This window comes from Phaethon aethereus (assembly GCF_964289735.1).
Source record: "Phaethon aethereus genome assembly, chromosome: 3".
NCBI classification, from domain to species: Eukaryota; Metazoa; Chordata; class Aves; order Phaethontiformes; family Phaethontidae; genus Phaethon; species Phaethon aethereus.
The window spans coordinates 86,221,910-86,239,634 of NC_138576.1; the positions used below are offsets into that span (position 1 = coordinate 86,221,910).

The 17,725-nt window shown below is 36.1% G+C and overlaps 1 protein-coding gene across 1 annotated transcript in view; it reads left to right on the plus strand.

Annotated features, from left to right (window-relative positions):
* Positions 1–17,725, plus strand: part of RYR2 (ryanodine receptor 2) — a gene marked incomplete at both ends in the record, with an annotated part of 428,112 nt that overhangs the window by 229,905 nt on the left and 180,482 nt on the right. Inside the window, 5 exons of the mRNA XM_081998040.1 lie at positions 499–715; positions 1,964–2,068; positions 6,453–6,556; positions 10,764–10,847; positions 16,107–16,266. Coding sequence (XP_081854166.1) covers positions 499–715; positions 1,964–2,068; positions 6,453–6,556; positions 10,764–10,847; positions 16,107–16,266 — 670 coding nt within the window. The remainder of the gene's footprint in view (positions 1–498; positions 716–1,963; positions 2,069–6,452; positions 6,557–10,763; positions 10,848–16,106; positions 16,267–17,725) is intronic.

Consider the following 17,725-nt stretch of genomic DNA (forward strand, 5'->3'; position numbering starts at 1 on the left):
GATTTAGTGTTCTGTGAGAGACAAGAAAGAACTGTATTCCATGGAGTTTTCAGGCTCATTTCTCAAATGAGAGAGAATGGAGAACTCCTCAATGGAGAGAGTTCAGAGGTGGTTGATTGATTACTCTGGGTTATAATTTCTGCCTTCTGAGTCTCAAAAGGCTGCAGCTTACTTCATAGGTGTGCTAAGTATAATGATTATTTTCAGTCTCTGTGTATTCTCTTTTAGTCTCATGATTTAGAATACTTTTCTGGAAGTGGAATTAAATAAAAGAAAGAATTGTTTACTTTTCCCCATGTTTTTTGCACCGCCTACTTCATAAACTCTGGCACCGGTTAGAGAAAGTTGAACTGTAAACAATGCAAAGAAGCTGCAACACTGAATTTATTTATTTTTTCTTTTTTTTTTAAAAAAGCATTTGATAGTTATTAGGCTTACAAAAGGATTGTTTGATACCAGAGGTGTCTCAGTTATCTAAAGTAACTCTGATGTTTACAGGGTACGTTTCTTGCTTGGAGGTCGCCATGGAGAGTTCAAGTTCCTTCCTCCACCTGGATATGCCCCTTGCTTTGAAGCTGTCCTACCAAAAGAGAAGCTGAAAGTGGAGCATAGCCGAGAATACAAGCAGGATCGTAGCTATACACGAGACCTACTGGGTCCCACTATCTCTCTGTCACAAGCAGCTTTCACTCCAGTTCCTGTAGATACTAGCCAGGTATGGAAAATGGAAGACTGCATTTTCATTTTTAAGCACACGTATTGTTACTTCACAGTTGATTGAATTTGTAGCTTGTCTCAACCTTGTTTTTTCTTGGGATTTCGTTGGTACGTTCCATTGCGAGAAGCTGATAAATGGTGCGTAAAGTCCTTATAGTGATCACTAAGAATTTAATATATTTCAGTTCACAAACACTGCAATAAATAATGTTTTACCCTTAATATTACAGTAGGCAAAAAAGAATATTTGAGCTTCTTGTTCTGTTAATAAACATTTTTGTTACTTTTTAATTACAATCACTGAAGACTTTGCATTATGGTAAGACTTTTAGACGAGCTTCAGCTCTAATTCTTTACTGGTCTTGCAGGTTACTGAGAGTGGCATTTGACTCACTGTGGGCAGTACATGGCATACACTGATGTTATAGGTTTCTTTTATTTTTTACGTAGTTGGTATAGTTTCTGATACCAAAGAGCTCCATCTCTGATCACAGATAACAAGAGCCCATTTTACACTGGGTCAGAGTTTGAGATGATACAAATTTTTGTACACTATGTGCTCAGATTTTACCATCTTTAAGAACTCTTTCCTGAAAAAGACACATAAAAAAAGAACAAACCTTGTAGTTTGTTACCATTAAGTGCTAAATATAGCATTTTGTAGGTGTAATGCAATTATTGTTCTGTTCTGTAACACCAACAGTTAGGGTAACATTATCATGATTCACAGCACTGAATATTTGAGATGTCTGGTTTTTGAGGTAAAGCAGACTTGATTTCAAATTTTGGAGGTAGAATGATGTGCTGTCCTGATTTCATTTGTCACCTGTCATCATCATCTAATTTTATTTCTTTAAAAAATGGATTTCAGATCTCAAATGTTTATATTTGTCTGAAGTGTTTTTCACAACATTACCTTGATTGTTGAGATTTTTAGAATTTTTTAAGTTGAGAAGTAGTATTGGCTTGAGAGTAGTTTCTAGCCACCTGCCGAGAATGTATCCTGTGCCATTTGGAGGTGTTGGATTTAAAACTGTTTTCCCTTGCTGGTCAAGCTCTGGCACTTGTAAGTGCATAGGTTAATGTATTTCTGTTTATCTAAGAATTCTAGTTTGCTTTAGTCAATAAGAACTGAATGATAATTTAGGTTTAGTTGAGAGATCTGGTTTGTACAGAGTTTTTTATGAAGGTTTGGGTGGTGCTGTCAAGCAATTTGTTTGTAATAGTCTCTTTCTTCTCTCTTTAGATCGTTTTGCCTCCCCACCTGGAAAGGATTAGAGAAAAATTAGCAGAGAACATCCATGAACTTTGGGTTATGAATAAGATTGAGCTTGGCTGGCAGTATGGACCAGTATGTACCTTCCAACTTAATTTTCTGTTAATTATGTAGTAGTTTTAAGCACACTGGTTTCAGTGTGCTAATGGGACTGCATTTTTTTCCATCCTTCCAGAATTAGTAAGGTTTTAGGCAATTTCCACCAGAAGCAGGTGGAAACCTATTGTGTATTTCTGAACCAAAATTCTGGTATTAAAGCTGTTTGATGCTGAAATTTTCGTCCAGTCTAACTGCCAGCACAGAAGATGCATAGTGGGTTTTTCATCTTCTGTTTTTTCTTGGGGCAAGGAGTTAATTTGCCTGGTGGAGTAAGCCAATAAAAGCAGTTATTCTTGGTTCTCTTCACACGTACTGACTGACATAACTCTTTCAGAAGTCCCAAACTTATTTTTCATGAAAAATCATAGAGTCATGGTGTAGTTTGTGTTGGAAGGGATTTTTGAAGGTCATCTAGTCCAAAACCCCTGCAATGAGCAGGGACATTTTCAGCTAGATCAGGTTGCTCAGAAACATCCAGCCTGAGCTTGGATATTTCCAGGGTTGATGTATCTACCACCTCTCTGGGCAACCTGTGCCAGTGTTTCACCACCCTCATAGTGAAAAATTTCTTCCTTATATCTAGTCTTCTAGGTTAAAACCACTACCCCAAAAATGAGTATTGCTTATAGCAAATTCCTTTAAATCTGCGTTTCTCCTTCCTTTTCTCCAATTCTTCGGCCTCATGTCTGTATTAGCTATTTTCATATATTTTTCCTACTTTTCGTGGAGTATAATAGAAAAAACATACGTGGCTTCTGGCTTTGATATAAAATGCGGTCTAGTTGGTTGATTATATATTTTTTTCAAATCAATCATAAAAAAAGGTATACAAGCTAGTTATTTGCATCCCAAATGGTGGTGTTTGTGAAGAACTATTGCTGTGAAGAGTATATAGAAACATACAATAGATACTAGATGTAAAATGTTAAAACATGTATGCACGTATAGAAACATGTCTGTATTCTATTTTTGTTACTAAAGAGATTTTGGTCTTCTGAGGAGTTCAGACTACAGATTGACTGGGCATAGGTATTATATTTAGTGTAGCATACAGCAGTACTAAAAAAAGATTCGAGTAACAGAGAAGATCTCTAGATTTTTTTGTTGTTGTTGTTGCTTTCCCCACCAAATCAAACACAAAACTGCGGTTAAATTAATGTGTCAAAACATTTTAATTGTGTTATAATCATACCAGCTGTGAAGCAATCGCAGGAACTTTCAGTGTACCGTTACTTACCATTGAGAATCTAATTGTACAGTTGAACACTGTTTTAATTTAAACAATACGTAGTAAGTATCAAGTTAAGCAGTGATAAATATTATAGTTATATTCAGAATGAAACCAGGTGCTACATCTTTTAAGTTTTTCATCTTTCTGTAGCTTTAGTCTTCTGTGGTTGAATGTGCTCGCTTTGGGAATGTGGCAAAGTGTATGCTGATTATCTTCATTGATTGACTCCGTTATCCGTATTGGTTTCTCACAGATGATTTCACCAGTTTAAGCCACTGTTGTCAATTCTCGTTATCTGAATTGATGCACTGCAGTTACTGAGTATTGAGGGAAGGCATGAAACACAAATGAGCTGGCTTAGACGCACACGTATGAGTCCTCTAATCTTAATTGGATTTGGTCTTTTTAACTCAGAGCAAGATGCATTAAATATAGTAGCTAGTGGTGTTTTTTCATCAAGTCAAAAAGTTTAGAGGCTAAAGGACAGAGAATCTGTAGATTTAAACGTCTCTCTGGATTATTAAAAAATCTTCTGTAGATTGCATTTTGTATTCCCTCCTACATACCTGTTTCATCAGATCTGTGAGTAGTATCACCTAAGTGATACCAGTATTGCCTGTGATATTACTACAGCATTTTATACATGTAACAAAGTAGAATAACAAGCTAATGTAGCAAAATTAAGGACTTTTGTTAACAGGCTTCATTATAAGTCCGAGTATGTGTGGTATTTAGGTGTCCAACTTGAAATCATCAGATGCATCTGCATATCTTTGTTTGCATTAAACTTTACTGTACATTTAAAACCAGCCACAAAAGAGAAGAATTGATAGGTGTCGTGAGTTCTGCCGCTTCTATAATGTATTTTCAAAGTAGTAGATTTTTATATTGTGCTCAGAAAAAAACAAAAGGGGGCAGGAAGGCAACCTATAAAATATGTTCAATATATAATAGAAGTATTATACCTAGTAGCTCTAGAGTGAAAAGAGTGTCAATAGGGGAAATTCAACTAATGTTGGGATTCTGAGGAAAACACCAGATGCTCAAGATTTAAATTAGCTATACATACATCTAAAGTATTGCTTCTTATTGAAGACTATACTGAATCTTTATCAATGGAGATTACTATAGGTCTTAGAAAGAAATCTGCAAATAAACATTTTTGGTGTCTCTGCTAAAAGAAGTTTCTCATTTTAGCTGATAATGATTTCAGTAAAGGAGCTTGGCAGTTGAATTGCTTGTATTGCCTGTCCAAAGAAAATTAATCCTTATCAAATGAAGATAAATATCCCCTGGAGATTGTAAATTTTTTCAATCCAAAACATAAACAAATTACTCCCGTTGAATTTGATAATTGTGTGTTTAGATCAAAATGCAAAAATACGTTACTCAGAAATGTTATTGAGAAATGTGAGATTTTTTTCATGAGATTAAATAAACTAGATTGAGTAGTAGTGTACAGTTTAGTTGTTATAGAAAAACACAGAACTGGCAAAACCAGAAGGTGATAAATAAAAAATAAATTTCAGCTACTAGTGATCCATGTTCATTTTCACTCTGTGGGTACTCATGTGCAATTAACACTCAGGACTTAAAATTAGAGAAACTTTATAAATAGGTTACGGTTTGCACATAACTGTCTTTCCTTCCCCTGCTCTAACACACAATGTTTATGTCCCAATATTATGATTTTATTTAAGTGTAATCTTAGATACTGTATATGGATTTATTGCCATGACGCTAGAGCCTTTGCATTTTAAGACATTTACATTAAAATATCTAAAGAAAAGTTATTTTATTTGATGCAATATGCAGGGCAAGCAATCAGTTTTAAGTGTGAGAGAATTTTTCTGAAAGTCAGGAATTTCATGCCAGTTTATATGCTACTGACTTTCTTAGCCTTTTTAAACATCAAATCTGATTCTGTATATGAACAACAGATTAAGCTATTGACAGCATATTAAACCCAGTTCACTGGTACCTCTTCACTGAGAATTCCTGCCTTGGTCTTTTTTCAGCTAGAATAATTTAAAAGCCATCCTATATTCACCAAATGAGTAAAGATCAATTTGGAAAAAGTATAACAATTAGGTTTCTTAACTTCACCTTTTAACATTCTATTTTCCAGCAGAGTTATCTGATTGATGAAAAGTTGGCTATAATGTTATTTTTAAATGACTTTCCCTTTGGTGAGCTTACGGTCCATGAACAACAGACACAAAAGTGTTTTAATATGTGGATGAAAATGTAATGTCAACTGAGCAAATGTTAACACTTTCATTAGGATCTTTTAGCTAATATTTGCAAACTAATGTTTTTTATCAAGCCTTCTAGCAAGATATAATCTTTGTAGATTTTGTTGACTGAGCCCTAGCACAATAAAGATGCAAAGCTGAGAAGAGTAGAACTCTAAGTTACCCCAGCCTCTCAGGTTGCCCTTCCTAGTTATGGCCAGTATTAGGCTAAAACTGTACCGAAGTAGTGCAGGTTTAAAATGTTTTTGATCAAATTTTAAAGTTTATAAAATGTAGGATTTTGTAAATTATAGTCTTCATGATTGCTGTCGCTACAGTAAAATAAATTAATGTTCCAATCATTTGTGACTGCTAAACAGTTGCATTCTACATGTATACTACTGGACATAACTAAGAAACAAAAATTTTCTGAATTAAGAGATAGAGTAAGTTTATCCTTCATATTGTTATTTTTGTCAGGTAAGGAGTTCAGTACTATTAATATCAATGTATTTATAAAAACTGGATGTAAAATTTTTCAATCATGGTGCTGAAGATGAGTTGGTTTTTTTATGGCTGTATGTCAAAACATAACATAGATGGCACTATTCTTGAACTTTGCATATTTGTTTTGAACATTTGTATAATGAAAAGTACAAATTAGCATTTATTCCGCTTGAGATCTGCAACTCTGAAGCTTATTTGTAAATGCAAATTCTGCCTTACTTGAACAGAATGATCGTGCTCTGAGAATACAGAATACTTTCTGCTTTGAAGTGTTGTTCAGTTTCAGTAATTCTGGCAGGATAATCTTTAAGTATTTTGTGTTTTGGACTCTCTAGATTTCTTCTAGTTTTTAAGGGACATTAAAGTTATTTCTTTACTGTATTTTCAGGTTAGAGATGACAACAAAAGACAACACCCATGCTTAGTGGAGTTCTCAAAATTGCCGGAGCAGGAAAGAAATTATAACTTGCAAATGTCACTTGAAACACTGAAGTAAGTTGCTAGAACTTTTGAAGCTTATAGTGAGAATTTCTAAAGGAGTTACAGTTTCCAGAATTGTAATTTGACATGTGAATTACAATTTGATGTGTGGGTGAGGGTGACAATATGAAAATGAGGGAGTGAGGTACATTAATGAATGATGTATTTGGCATTGAAAATGGCTTTGATAGTCTTTTTAATATCTGTGGAATTTTAGAATTATTGTGGTAATGCTGATTATGAAATGGCAACTCAGGCAGTTTTCTAGTTTGGAGGAAAGAAATAGATCCAAGCTTTGAAAAAAGCTCATTTGGTTTAATTCAATTTAGTTTAATTGCTTTTAATTTTCTTCATCGATAAAGCACACTTTGACAGTTAATAGCTATTTTTGGGATGTGATTAATGACAAGCTTTGCTTTAGGACCCCTCGCTGCTATTTCTGTGTCATCTGTGCATATTGCCACAAAACAGTAGTAGGCATTCCCTCCTTTTGTGAACGAGCGGCTAGATGTGTGAATGTCATGGAAGCTCTCCATTTGGAATGCTAGAAAATTTCAGTGGGATATTAACGGGTTTGTTATCTAGTTATCTGGCTCACAAAGATACAATTCCTCATCTCAGTTTTGTTAATCAGGCGGGTCTAAGTTCTTACTTTGCTGCGAATGCATTGAAAATCTATTAGTGTAAGTAACTTCTTCCATACGTAGCATTGCATGTAGCCAACATGTTAAAGTGTTTCTCAAACTGATAAATGCCCAGTGCTATATGTGGTTCTCCAGCCACTCCTATTTGCAATCCATTGAATTTTTTCTCTCCCCCCCCTGCCATGTTAAAATATAGTTGCTGTTCATAGTGTCAACAAAGGATGCCTATGTGTATGTGACAGTACTTTTCTGGGAATATTTATACTACATTATTAAAAAAATTGCCATGTAAACTGATAGTGCAATATAGTGTTTACACTCATAAGAACTTACAGTAGAAAGCTTGGTAGAATACTCCTCCTAGAATTTCTTGTAGTGTCCTCTGCTCAGCTTCTCTGCACTTTTTACTGATCCACCATTCCCACAGTAAATTACTCAACAACAACAAAAAAATGACCCTGAGTGGTAAACAGTTTCCAGAGGGATATTTTGGCATCATTTAGAGACAAAGCATTCAGAGATAAATGAAAGTTCATTGGAGGCAAGAAAATAAGTTCATATTTGTCTTCAGCTAGGTATTAGAATTTAAAGGAAAGCTTTTGAGACCCCTGTCAGCACAACAATGTGCTAAGAATTCAGAATAACTTCTTGCTTTCCATTTTATGAAACTACAAATGACAGTCTCATTAACTTTCCCTGCAGCTGGATTTTTTTCTAGAATAATCTATATAATATGACTTAGGCATCACAAAAATCATACTCTTAGAATTAAATGCACACTGCCAGTGTTTCACTGAATATTAAACAGATTTTAGTAGTCCTTACATGATTACTGGTTCAGGACCCAGTGATTTTTCTAAATCTGTCCTTGACAAAACAAAACGTAATTCGGTTTTATAAACGTATAAATTATGGATTACTTTTCTCTAGAGTAATAAAATTACTAAAATAAAGCCTTTTCATTAAATGGATAGTATTGAAAAGATAAAGCATTTAGTCTTTCTATGGTTTTCAAGATTTGTATGCATAGTGGGCTCAGTCTTCATTTCGTTCTTGTGTTAGTCCTTGTTTTCTGATGTGTACAGCTCTAATTTTGCAGTATCATGTTGTATTTATCACATAAACATCTATTGTTCAGGGACTACAGTACGAGTGTCTTGCTCAGTTCATTTCTGCAAGCTTGCAAAGGTGGAAAAATTAGTGCACTAATCAATTCTAGATGATACATACTGTGATGACTTGAATTGTAAGCTACCTTGACTAATTCTTTACTAGATGTTTCTAGTCTACTAGCAGTCAACCTCAGTGGGGGAGAATAGGGAAGAGGGAAAGAAAATACTCTTTTAAAACTTTCTCTAGTCAGCTATATGTGATACTCTTTACAATTTGCATCAAACTGCATTCTGCATACTTGAAGTAGTTGCAAGACAAGAATAAGTCTTAGTGTAATTTTTTTTTTTTCTGTTGGTCTGTTGCCAGTTTTGCTGCCTGCTCTACTAAATGGGAGAGAGGCAGAAATAATGAAGTTCTGAGTCATATTATCTGACACAAAATGTCTTTTCAATATATTGGTTTCTCTGTATATTCTTCAGTATGATTGAACACCTTTATGAACTACAAAAATTATATACTCTATGGAATGTCAAGATTCAGGAATGAGTTACCTCAGAAAATGTCATGGGATTAAAATATGCTTATAATGTTTCTGCACATTCTTATATACATTTTGTAGTTTGATCTTGTGGGGTTTTTTTTTTTTTGATGCTTACTACTTTTTGACTGACTTTCCCATTTCTACCTATTTAGTCAATTGTATTTGATAATTACATGTATCAATATCATGCCGAGGGCTGCATTCAGCCACTTCTAGTTTTCTTGTTTAGCTTTGAAGTACTTTGGGGGTCTTTCAGGTTCTACCAGTATGGTATGCCTTCTTATCCTGCTGTGGCTCTCTGATTTGAATTTGCTGTGTCCGTGTGGAGATAATGTAGGATTCAAATTCCTGGTTTACATTACAAGAAAATTAGGGTTACCAGGGCTTAGCTCCTCTGTACTGCTCTCTGCTGTTAGATATGCTCCCCTACTTATGCTGGGGGTGGCTGCATAGGAATGAGGTATGATTTATGCCAATTGAAATTTAGCTGCATGGAGTATTCTTAGCAGATAGTATGTTTTGCAGGTGGCCATTGCATGTTCATTTCCTCATATCTGATTTTACCGTCTAATTTTAAATCAGGGTTCACAGACCGTAACAGTAGGATTTACTTCATGTAGCTAGCACTAAAAATATGCTGTAAGACTCTCCTTGAAACATACGATTCACCTGCCAAGAGGAATACTGATAGGGCAATACTTATGCTCTTTTTTCCCCAGTCAGTTCAAGAGCGGCAAATATAGTCAAAGTAAGACTAGAAAATACTGTTTTAACTAGAGACAAGAACAAATAAAAACTTTATTTTCCAGCTTTCTTCCACGTTGGGAAAATTGGGAATGGTGTCCAAGGTTTACACTTGTGATTTCTCCTGCATAATCAGTTTCAATCAAAGATATGGGTGTCACCCTCAGATTTTGAGAAACTTCTGCTCTGACTCCAAAGAGGTCTCTGACTTTTGTCCAGGATTTCTTTTCATTTCAATGTCAATAGTAGTGCACCTAGGCTAAAAAAAATAAGACTTGATAACCCATTACTCAATGTAAGAAAGGAGCAAATAATTGATGAGTTACAGATCAAATCCTGGAGATAAGACCTATGATTTATACTGCTGGGTAGTGCGACTCTGGACAGGAAGAGGTCTGAAGTAATCAGAAACCTGCTTAATACTGTTGACCCTGATGTACGGTTATATAGAGACTCTTTGTGTTCTGAAATGAGCTGCATCTTGCAGAGTCAGGCCAGAATATGTGCTGCTCTGTGGTAGAAGTCCTGTGGCACGCGACACACCGTATCTACCTTGAATCCTTTTCTCTGAACTGGGTTAGTGTGCAATATCCATACTGAGCATTAAGATGGCAGTTTTGGCCTAATGCTTATCATGCATTATTGCTATCAGTCCTCTCTTCAGCAGCATGTCCTAACAAAACCCAGATCCAACTAAAATCTCTGAATAACAGCCTCTCTTTCTAAAGAAGACACATTCTAAGGATAACAAGTGACATTTCCTGCCTTCTCTCCTTTCATCAGCTTTGAAGTAAATAACATAGCAAGATTTTGATATAAAGCAGTATGAATGAGTATATAAGCAGTATAAATAAGTATATAAACCAGAAGTATATATTTAAAGGACGGGGAATCTTTCAACTGATGCCTCATAGAGATGAAATAGACTGTACGATAGCTCCATTTTGAAGTAGCACATGCTTATTTTTACTAAAACTTTTAGGAACAACTTGCGGCATTTTCTTAAGACTGTCAGAAAGCTTATTACATATAAAAAAAGGCTGGTGTTGATCTTTCCATATTATATTATTGTCACTCCCATAGATCTCATTTGTTGTATACTGCCATTTATATACCCAGCAGAAGCTCTGAATATAGAAACACTGGCAGTAATTTTTCTCTGATTTCTGTGTCCTAGAACCTTGCTGGCATTAGGCTGCCATGTTGGAATTGCTGATGAACATGCTGAAGAAAAAGTGAAAAAAATGAAACTTCCGAAGAAGTAAGTTGAAATTCAAATGCATCTTTCCGTTAGGCAGTATGAATTAAGCGAACTGTATTTTAACAAGTTGATATTTATATTGCTAGTTTTATTGGTACTTGGGTATGCATGTATGCATATGAATTTTCAGAAATTTACACACACCTTCATCCACACCTTTTCTTTTAGATGTTTATGATCTGATGCGTAGACAAATTTTAGGTTTCCCATGATTCATTGAAGTGTCTGGTGTTTGTTGTTACATGTTTCTGCAGTACACACCATATATAAAAGAGCTTTGATAAAGAATTTTTACAGCAAACTTGTTGATATATTTTGTTGTGCTGCAAGTATTTAAAGGTAACCCTTTTGAAAGTCCTGGAATGGCCATCTAGTGACTAGAAGTAGAGAGAACTGGTATAGCTGCCTGACTTTTTCCTGAGTGATTGATTGGCAACAGCATTGGTAGGACTGAGCTCAGGCTGGTATGATACAGTGTCCGCCACTATCGCAGCTCTGAAACTAGTTCTTGTGGTCCACCCAAGGTGCCCTGGCTTCTTTCGTAGCACCAGTGTTTTCCCGAGTTTGGGAATGAAGAATTTGGGAACTTTAACACAGTTGAAATTAATGGAGCTGTACTTGGTGATAAGCATATGATGTCAGCCCTACGGCCCAGCATGCATTTGAGCCCATGGTTTATAAGTTTGTCTAGATTGGTATAAAATTCAGTGGGATAAAGGAGGATTATAATGTGTATAACACTGGAAAGGTAAAGGTCACAGTTTCGGTATGAGAATACTTCTGTGTTATTCCTGAATTTAAATTAGTAATTTAGTTTTACTGGTTATGACTAAGAGCAATGGTAAGTGCTAGTACCACCAGTAGCAACTCATAGCTCTTTGCAGGGATGTGCTCTGTGCAGAAATAGATGTTCCTCTGCTGTTGTGTATTTATCTCCATTATTCACAGTAGCCTTTCACTGAGCCATACCTTTATATTCCATACGCTGCATCCCTAAGGCCTGTATAATAACCCCAAGCTCATGTTTAAATAAAGCATGTCTTCTTTTCCCTTTTGTGAGCCAAAAGCACATGCCCCATTCTGGCAAGGTTCTTGCAGGCTTCTGGGTAATACTTTACTGCTAGGTGGCTATAAGAACCTGGACCCTCAAGTCTTTGAGGGTGTGGTATATACCGCACTGCACTGATTTACATACCATTGATTTCACAGTTTCAGAATCCCTAATGTGGTTGCTTCACACAAAGGAATCAGAATAAAAGCAAGGGATTAGTTTAAATACCGCCAAACTGTTCTCCAGTTTTGGTATCCCAAAATAACTGCATATAAGACTAAAAAGAAGAGATATCTAGGGCCTTCTGTATTTTTGTTCTGAATTTCCTGGGCAGAAATGTATATGCATTTGCAAGATTGTTCAAGTGAATTGGATTTCATGCTTTTGAAAAACTGCAACTAAATCTCAAGTCTGAAGAAATTATACTTCCTAATTTAAGAAGAGTGATAATGCTGAATCTTTTTAATGTCATTAACAGTCATGACTTTAAGAAACCTGAGGTCCTATAATACATATCGAATCAGAATTTTGATACCTCACATACAATAGATAAAATAAATGAGCAAAAAGGAAAAAAAAAATTGTGGCTACATTATCAATAGCATCAGATATTTGTTGAGCAAAAATGGAGCAAAGATTTCATGATCTGGATGCAGTTGTGCACATTTTTGGTGGGATACAGTCCTGGAAAGGAGAAGGATTGCTCTTTCACAGTTAGTCTATACTTAACTGTAACAAAAAACCAAAACCAAACCAAAAAGTTAGAGAAGGTAGTATGTGAAAAGCTGAATTTTTGATGGGAGAAGAGATGTCACTTTCTGCGTTTGCTAGTTATTTCTGTTCCTGTGGATGATACAAATGTGTTATCGCAACATTTTGTCAATTTTCCCATGATAATTGTTAAGTTCTCGTATCTGCCTGACACAAAAACTTTATGCTATTATGAAAAACAAAAGCAACAGACATCACTTGAATATACTTAGCTCATCTGCTCTACTTCCTAATAAGTTTTGCAACCTTACTTTGTATATTCTTGTCTGTCTTCTTAACCCTTCGCTTTATCATTTCTGCCATCCTGTTATAACCATGAAGATTGTAAAATGCTAAGAAAAAGTTTATATTTATGTCAGTCCTACAGAATTTTGGCATCACAGCCACACTGGTTACAAGTTGGGGTAAATCACATTTTTAACTGATACTTGTGCCAGAAATTTGCCTTTTTTAATACAGCATTACTCCACAAAAGAGCTTTTTTGGACTGTTTTGAACAACTAGCTGAAGCGTAAATATTGTAAATACAATAATATGTAAATACAATAAAATTTGTAAATACAACTTTTGCCGATGGAAATTCTCCTTCTATTAGGATGTTTTTTCCTGGTATTGCTTTACTTTAGGTTTTTGAATAAAGCATCTGTTATAGACTCATAGAATAGTTTGGGTTGGAATTTTAATAACCTTTTATTTTAAAATACTTCCCTGAAATATTCAAAGTCTGTATTTTAATAAGTTCTAAATATTTAATGTTTCTATGGGTTAAAAAAAAAAGTATAAATGGGAAAGGAAAAAAGGATTGTCAGAGTGAAAAGAAAGTTTTTTAAAAAATATTTTCACTATGTCTAATTTTCTCTTGTAAAACAACTCAACGTAGACTGCTGATAATCTTTAAGCAAGAGAGCAAGAGAGTATGGACTAAGATCACTTGAAAACATATCTACCCCTTTTACTGCAACTTTAGGTGGTGGCACAAATAAAAACTCCATGATAAAAATTCCTTGTTAGAAACCAGTGGCAGATCAACATGGTAGTGATAATGTGCTGTTGAAGCAATTAAATTTTCAGCTTGAAAAATGTTCCACATTACTGCACCTACTTTTTAAAAAAAATTGTTACTGTAAGGCCAGCAGAGATACTGAGCAAGATAAGACCAGTAAGATACTGATGAGCAGATGACTGGGCAGGAGCTGGGGTTTTAGCCACCTATTTCCACTGGTAGCAAGCTGAAAGCTTGTCACTTATTTTGTCACTCAATATATATGGCTAAAGACAATTCGCCAACATGAATTTATACACGCAGCATGCTTCTGCTTTTTTCCTTAGTATCCATTAACACTTATCCTTCATGAGTGTTCATTTGCGTCCTGAGATAAGGTATACACATACTTTGTGACAAAACCATGAGCATCCTTTGAGGCTCCTTGTTCTTTGACCCCGCTCTTATATCGAAATAGCTGTGGCTACCGTAGCTTTTTCTACGCACAGTGTAACACTTGTGCAGGGGAGCGTGACAGGAAAGCAAGCAGCAATTGCCAGCCTGACAAACATGTTAATCCCGTATGATTCACCATTTCCATTGCTGACTGGTTTTACTCCTCTCACGGAATTGTCTTCACGGCTACCTGAGGAGATGGAACCATGAGGGCAGTTAGCTAATGTCTGGGAGAGGCAGCAGCACAGCTGCCAACTGCTTGCTTAATTCTGTCATAGGAATTTGCTGATTGGTAACTATATGAATGGTTGATTTTTGGATTGATGTTCTTGAATTGTTGTTTTCAGACTTAAACTTTTTTTTTTTTAATGTGGTAATTTTCAAGGAAGGTCCAACCTCGTGTTTATAGCTGAAGTTCCCCCTTAAATACTTACTTGTTTTCAATTATTGTTTTCAACCAATAATTTGTTTAAATGGGTTTTAGAACAGTTATCACCAAATAGAATTAATTAAGATTTGTGAAGTACTTGAATAATTTAGGATACAAATGGAGATAAATAGTGTTTTGTTTTCTGGATTTCTCTCTGTCTGTCCAAATAAAGAAAATACAAGAAAATGCCAAAGCTGTTTAGAAAATAATTAGACAATTATTGAAACTAACCATTCTTTAAACATCCCGTGAGTTCACTGAGAGAATGTTGTTTATTTTCCACAGGCCCCTTCTGTTCTGACCAAAGTAGCGCTTGGTTTTGTCAGTCTGCTCGAGGAGAAATACTCAGGGCAGGTCCCCCAGCTCCGGCCTGGTCTCTCCTGGGGCCGCAGGGAAGCACCAGCTCTGGCACCTGGAGCGCCTCTGCCCGCTCCTTCCTGCCCCCCCCGCCTCTGGCCTTGATTTCTGCAAGGCTGTTTTTCGCCTTTTCACACCTTTTTCCTCATTCCTCACTGCCTGTGCAGCATTTTTGCCCTGTCTTAAAAATGTTTTCTCAGAGGTGCCACCAGCGTGGCTGAGGGGCTCAGCTTTGGCCAGTGGTGGGTCCCTTTTGGAGCCGGCTGGAACCGGCTGTGCCCAGCATGGGGCAGCCCCGGCCTCTCCTCACGGAGGCCACCGTGCAGCCCCCCGCTGCCAGCACTTGGGCACGGACGCTCAGTACAGCCACCGTCTGTCTGCCCCCTGCTTTGCTCTTCCTGCTCCCCTTGCCCTGCACGTCCCTTCATCAGCTGAGGTAAGGGAGACAACGTCCACCACCATGGTGGTGCCACATAGTGTCTTAGGTTTTCATTGTAAATTTAGTAAGTCCCGCATCCATCACCATATGTGTTACCTCCTTCATTGAAGAAGGTCTGGTCATAAGTACAGTGGAGACGACTATAAATAATTCAGTGGGAACACCTTCATAAAAGTAAACAGCACTTTGTTCTTAGGAATGCCAAAAATAGTGAGGAAGCTGTCTCTCTTCTGAAGTCAGGATTAAATTTTAAACATTTGCTCCTATGATTTGAAGGATAGTGAAGGTATGAAGTATTATAAAGGCAAACTTTCATTAGTAAGACTTCATATGTGATCTTGAGTAAGCCATTTGACCTGCTCTGTCTCTCACATCCCTATATGTAATAGGAAAAATATATTTTCTTGCCGCAGTTGGAGATAGGTAGAATTTAGTAAGTGTTGTGAAGTGCTCAGAGGTAACAACAGTAGTGTTCGTATAAGTATTAGATAAGCAACATCTTAATCTACTACGTTAAATATGTGAAAGTACCAAAATACTTTAAAAACATTTTTTGTTCAGGATGTATTTGGTAGCTTGTGTTACCAGCTACTTCATCCCATCAAGATGCAATTAACTTGAAACAAAATCAAATATCAGTGCATTATTATTCTTTTTGTTCACAGACAGATTATTTATATAGATACATTGCATACGTGTCACTTCTTTCCTTTGCAGTTCTGTAAGTTCTTGCTTACTAAAAAGTAACGGCATGTTCTGTGTTTTTTTGACAGCTACCAGTTGTTGAGTGGATATAAGCCTGCTCCCATGGATCTGAGTTTTATCAAACTGACCCCCTCTCAAGAAGCTATGGTGGATAAACTAGCAGAGAATGCTCACAATGTGTGGGCGAGAGACCGTATAAGGCAGGGCTGGACATACGGTATCCAGCAGGTAAGTGCTAACTTCAGTCACTTGAAAAACCACTTCTCTATTGAGATACTTCACAGTTAAATGGGAATAATGAGGATACAAAAGCAGGAAGCAGCAGTTAATGAATGTGAGTCTGTCAGTCAAAGAAAGCAAAAATACATAATTAAAGTAATATTGCTAAGTCTTCTAGCAGTATGAGACTTTTACAAGCAGTATTAAAAAATTGGTGATATATTCTTGTACGCTGTCTAGATCTCAGGGTGAGAAAATTGCATGCAGGAAGCTAATATGCTCTAGTATTTTAGGAAATGTAAACATTGATTTTCAGTAGGGGAATCATTTAAATGGTTGCAGTCCTGTGAGTTTAATAATTTTGTCTATCCAGGAAAATCAGAATGTAACCTTCTAGTCATAACTTTGCTAATATGTTGTATTTCTGGCAGAGGCCATGTTTAACTGTGAACAGTTAAGTCAGTCTTCAGGTTCAAGTCCTACTTTGGCAGTTTTGTTTCAGTGAATAGGAATGCTACATGGTAGGTATCACAATGTGTTATAAGGGAGGGGAGTAAAAATTAAGCATGGTGGATTGTTAGCAGCAAAACTCAGGGTCTCTCTTTTCTTTAAAAAAAAAAAAATCAATCAGGCATACAATGAGCCCAATTTATTATTTTACAAGACAGCTACTGTATTTTCCCTTAGGAGTAATATTTTTTATTCTTTCTGTGGTTATTTGTGAATTTTATATAGAAAAAGGTGTCTTCACATGTCTTAATAAATGTGTGGTACCATATCACAGTGAAATCTTAGGAAAATTCATCCCTTGGGGGAAAAAAATGAGTTCTCATGCTTTTGCGCTGGGCATAAAAGATCATTATTTTTGCAAAAATGAGAAACAGCTGTTTTGTAGGCACACGATCTTTCCTGCCTACAAATAGTGGTTTTGTTTTTGACAAAAATTCAAGTTATACATTTCAGTTCAGCACATTTCAAATTTTCTTTCTCTACAAGACCAAAACCTTTTGTATAAAAAAACCCAAACCAAACAAAAAACAAAACCAGTTTTATACATATTAAGTTAGGCACTTAAACTCACCTCATCACATACTGACAAAGTACATTTATGTGACAAAATATAGCAGCATTATCCATTATAATATCTTACTATAAAGCTCTGATTTTGGTACTTCGTAAACTATTTAGTAAACCTGTTCTGTATTTGGGTCTAGGCAGACAATCAGCCAATTCTTGTGTGGGCAGACTGGAATGTGTCAGGGTTTGCTGACATTTCCAAAAGGCAGTGGAGTTGCCCCAGACAACTTTAGTTTAAAAAAAATAAAATGAAAACATCGATTAGACAAACCTAGTATGGGATGTAACCTAAAATTAAACACTTCAACTTAATGTCAGAAGAATCATGAATTCTGTCTTACGTTCTCAGCGCTGTGCCCAGGGAAAGAGACTGAACTTACTGTTGAATCTA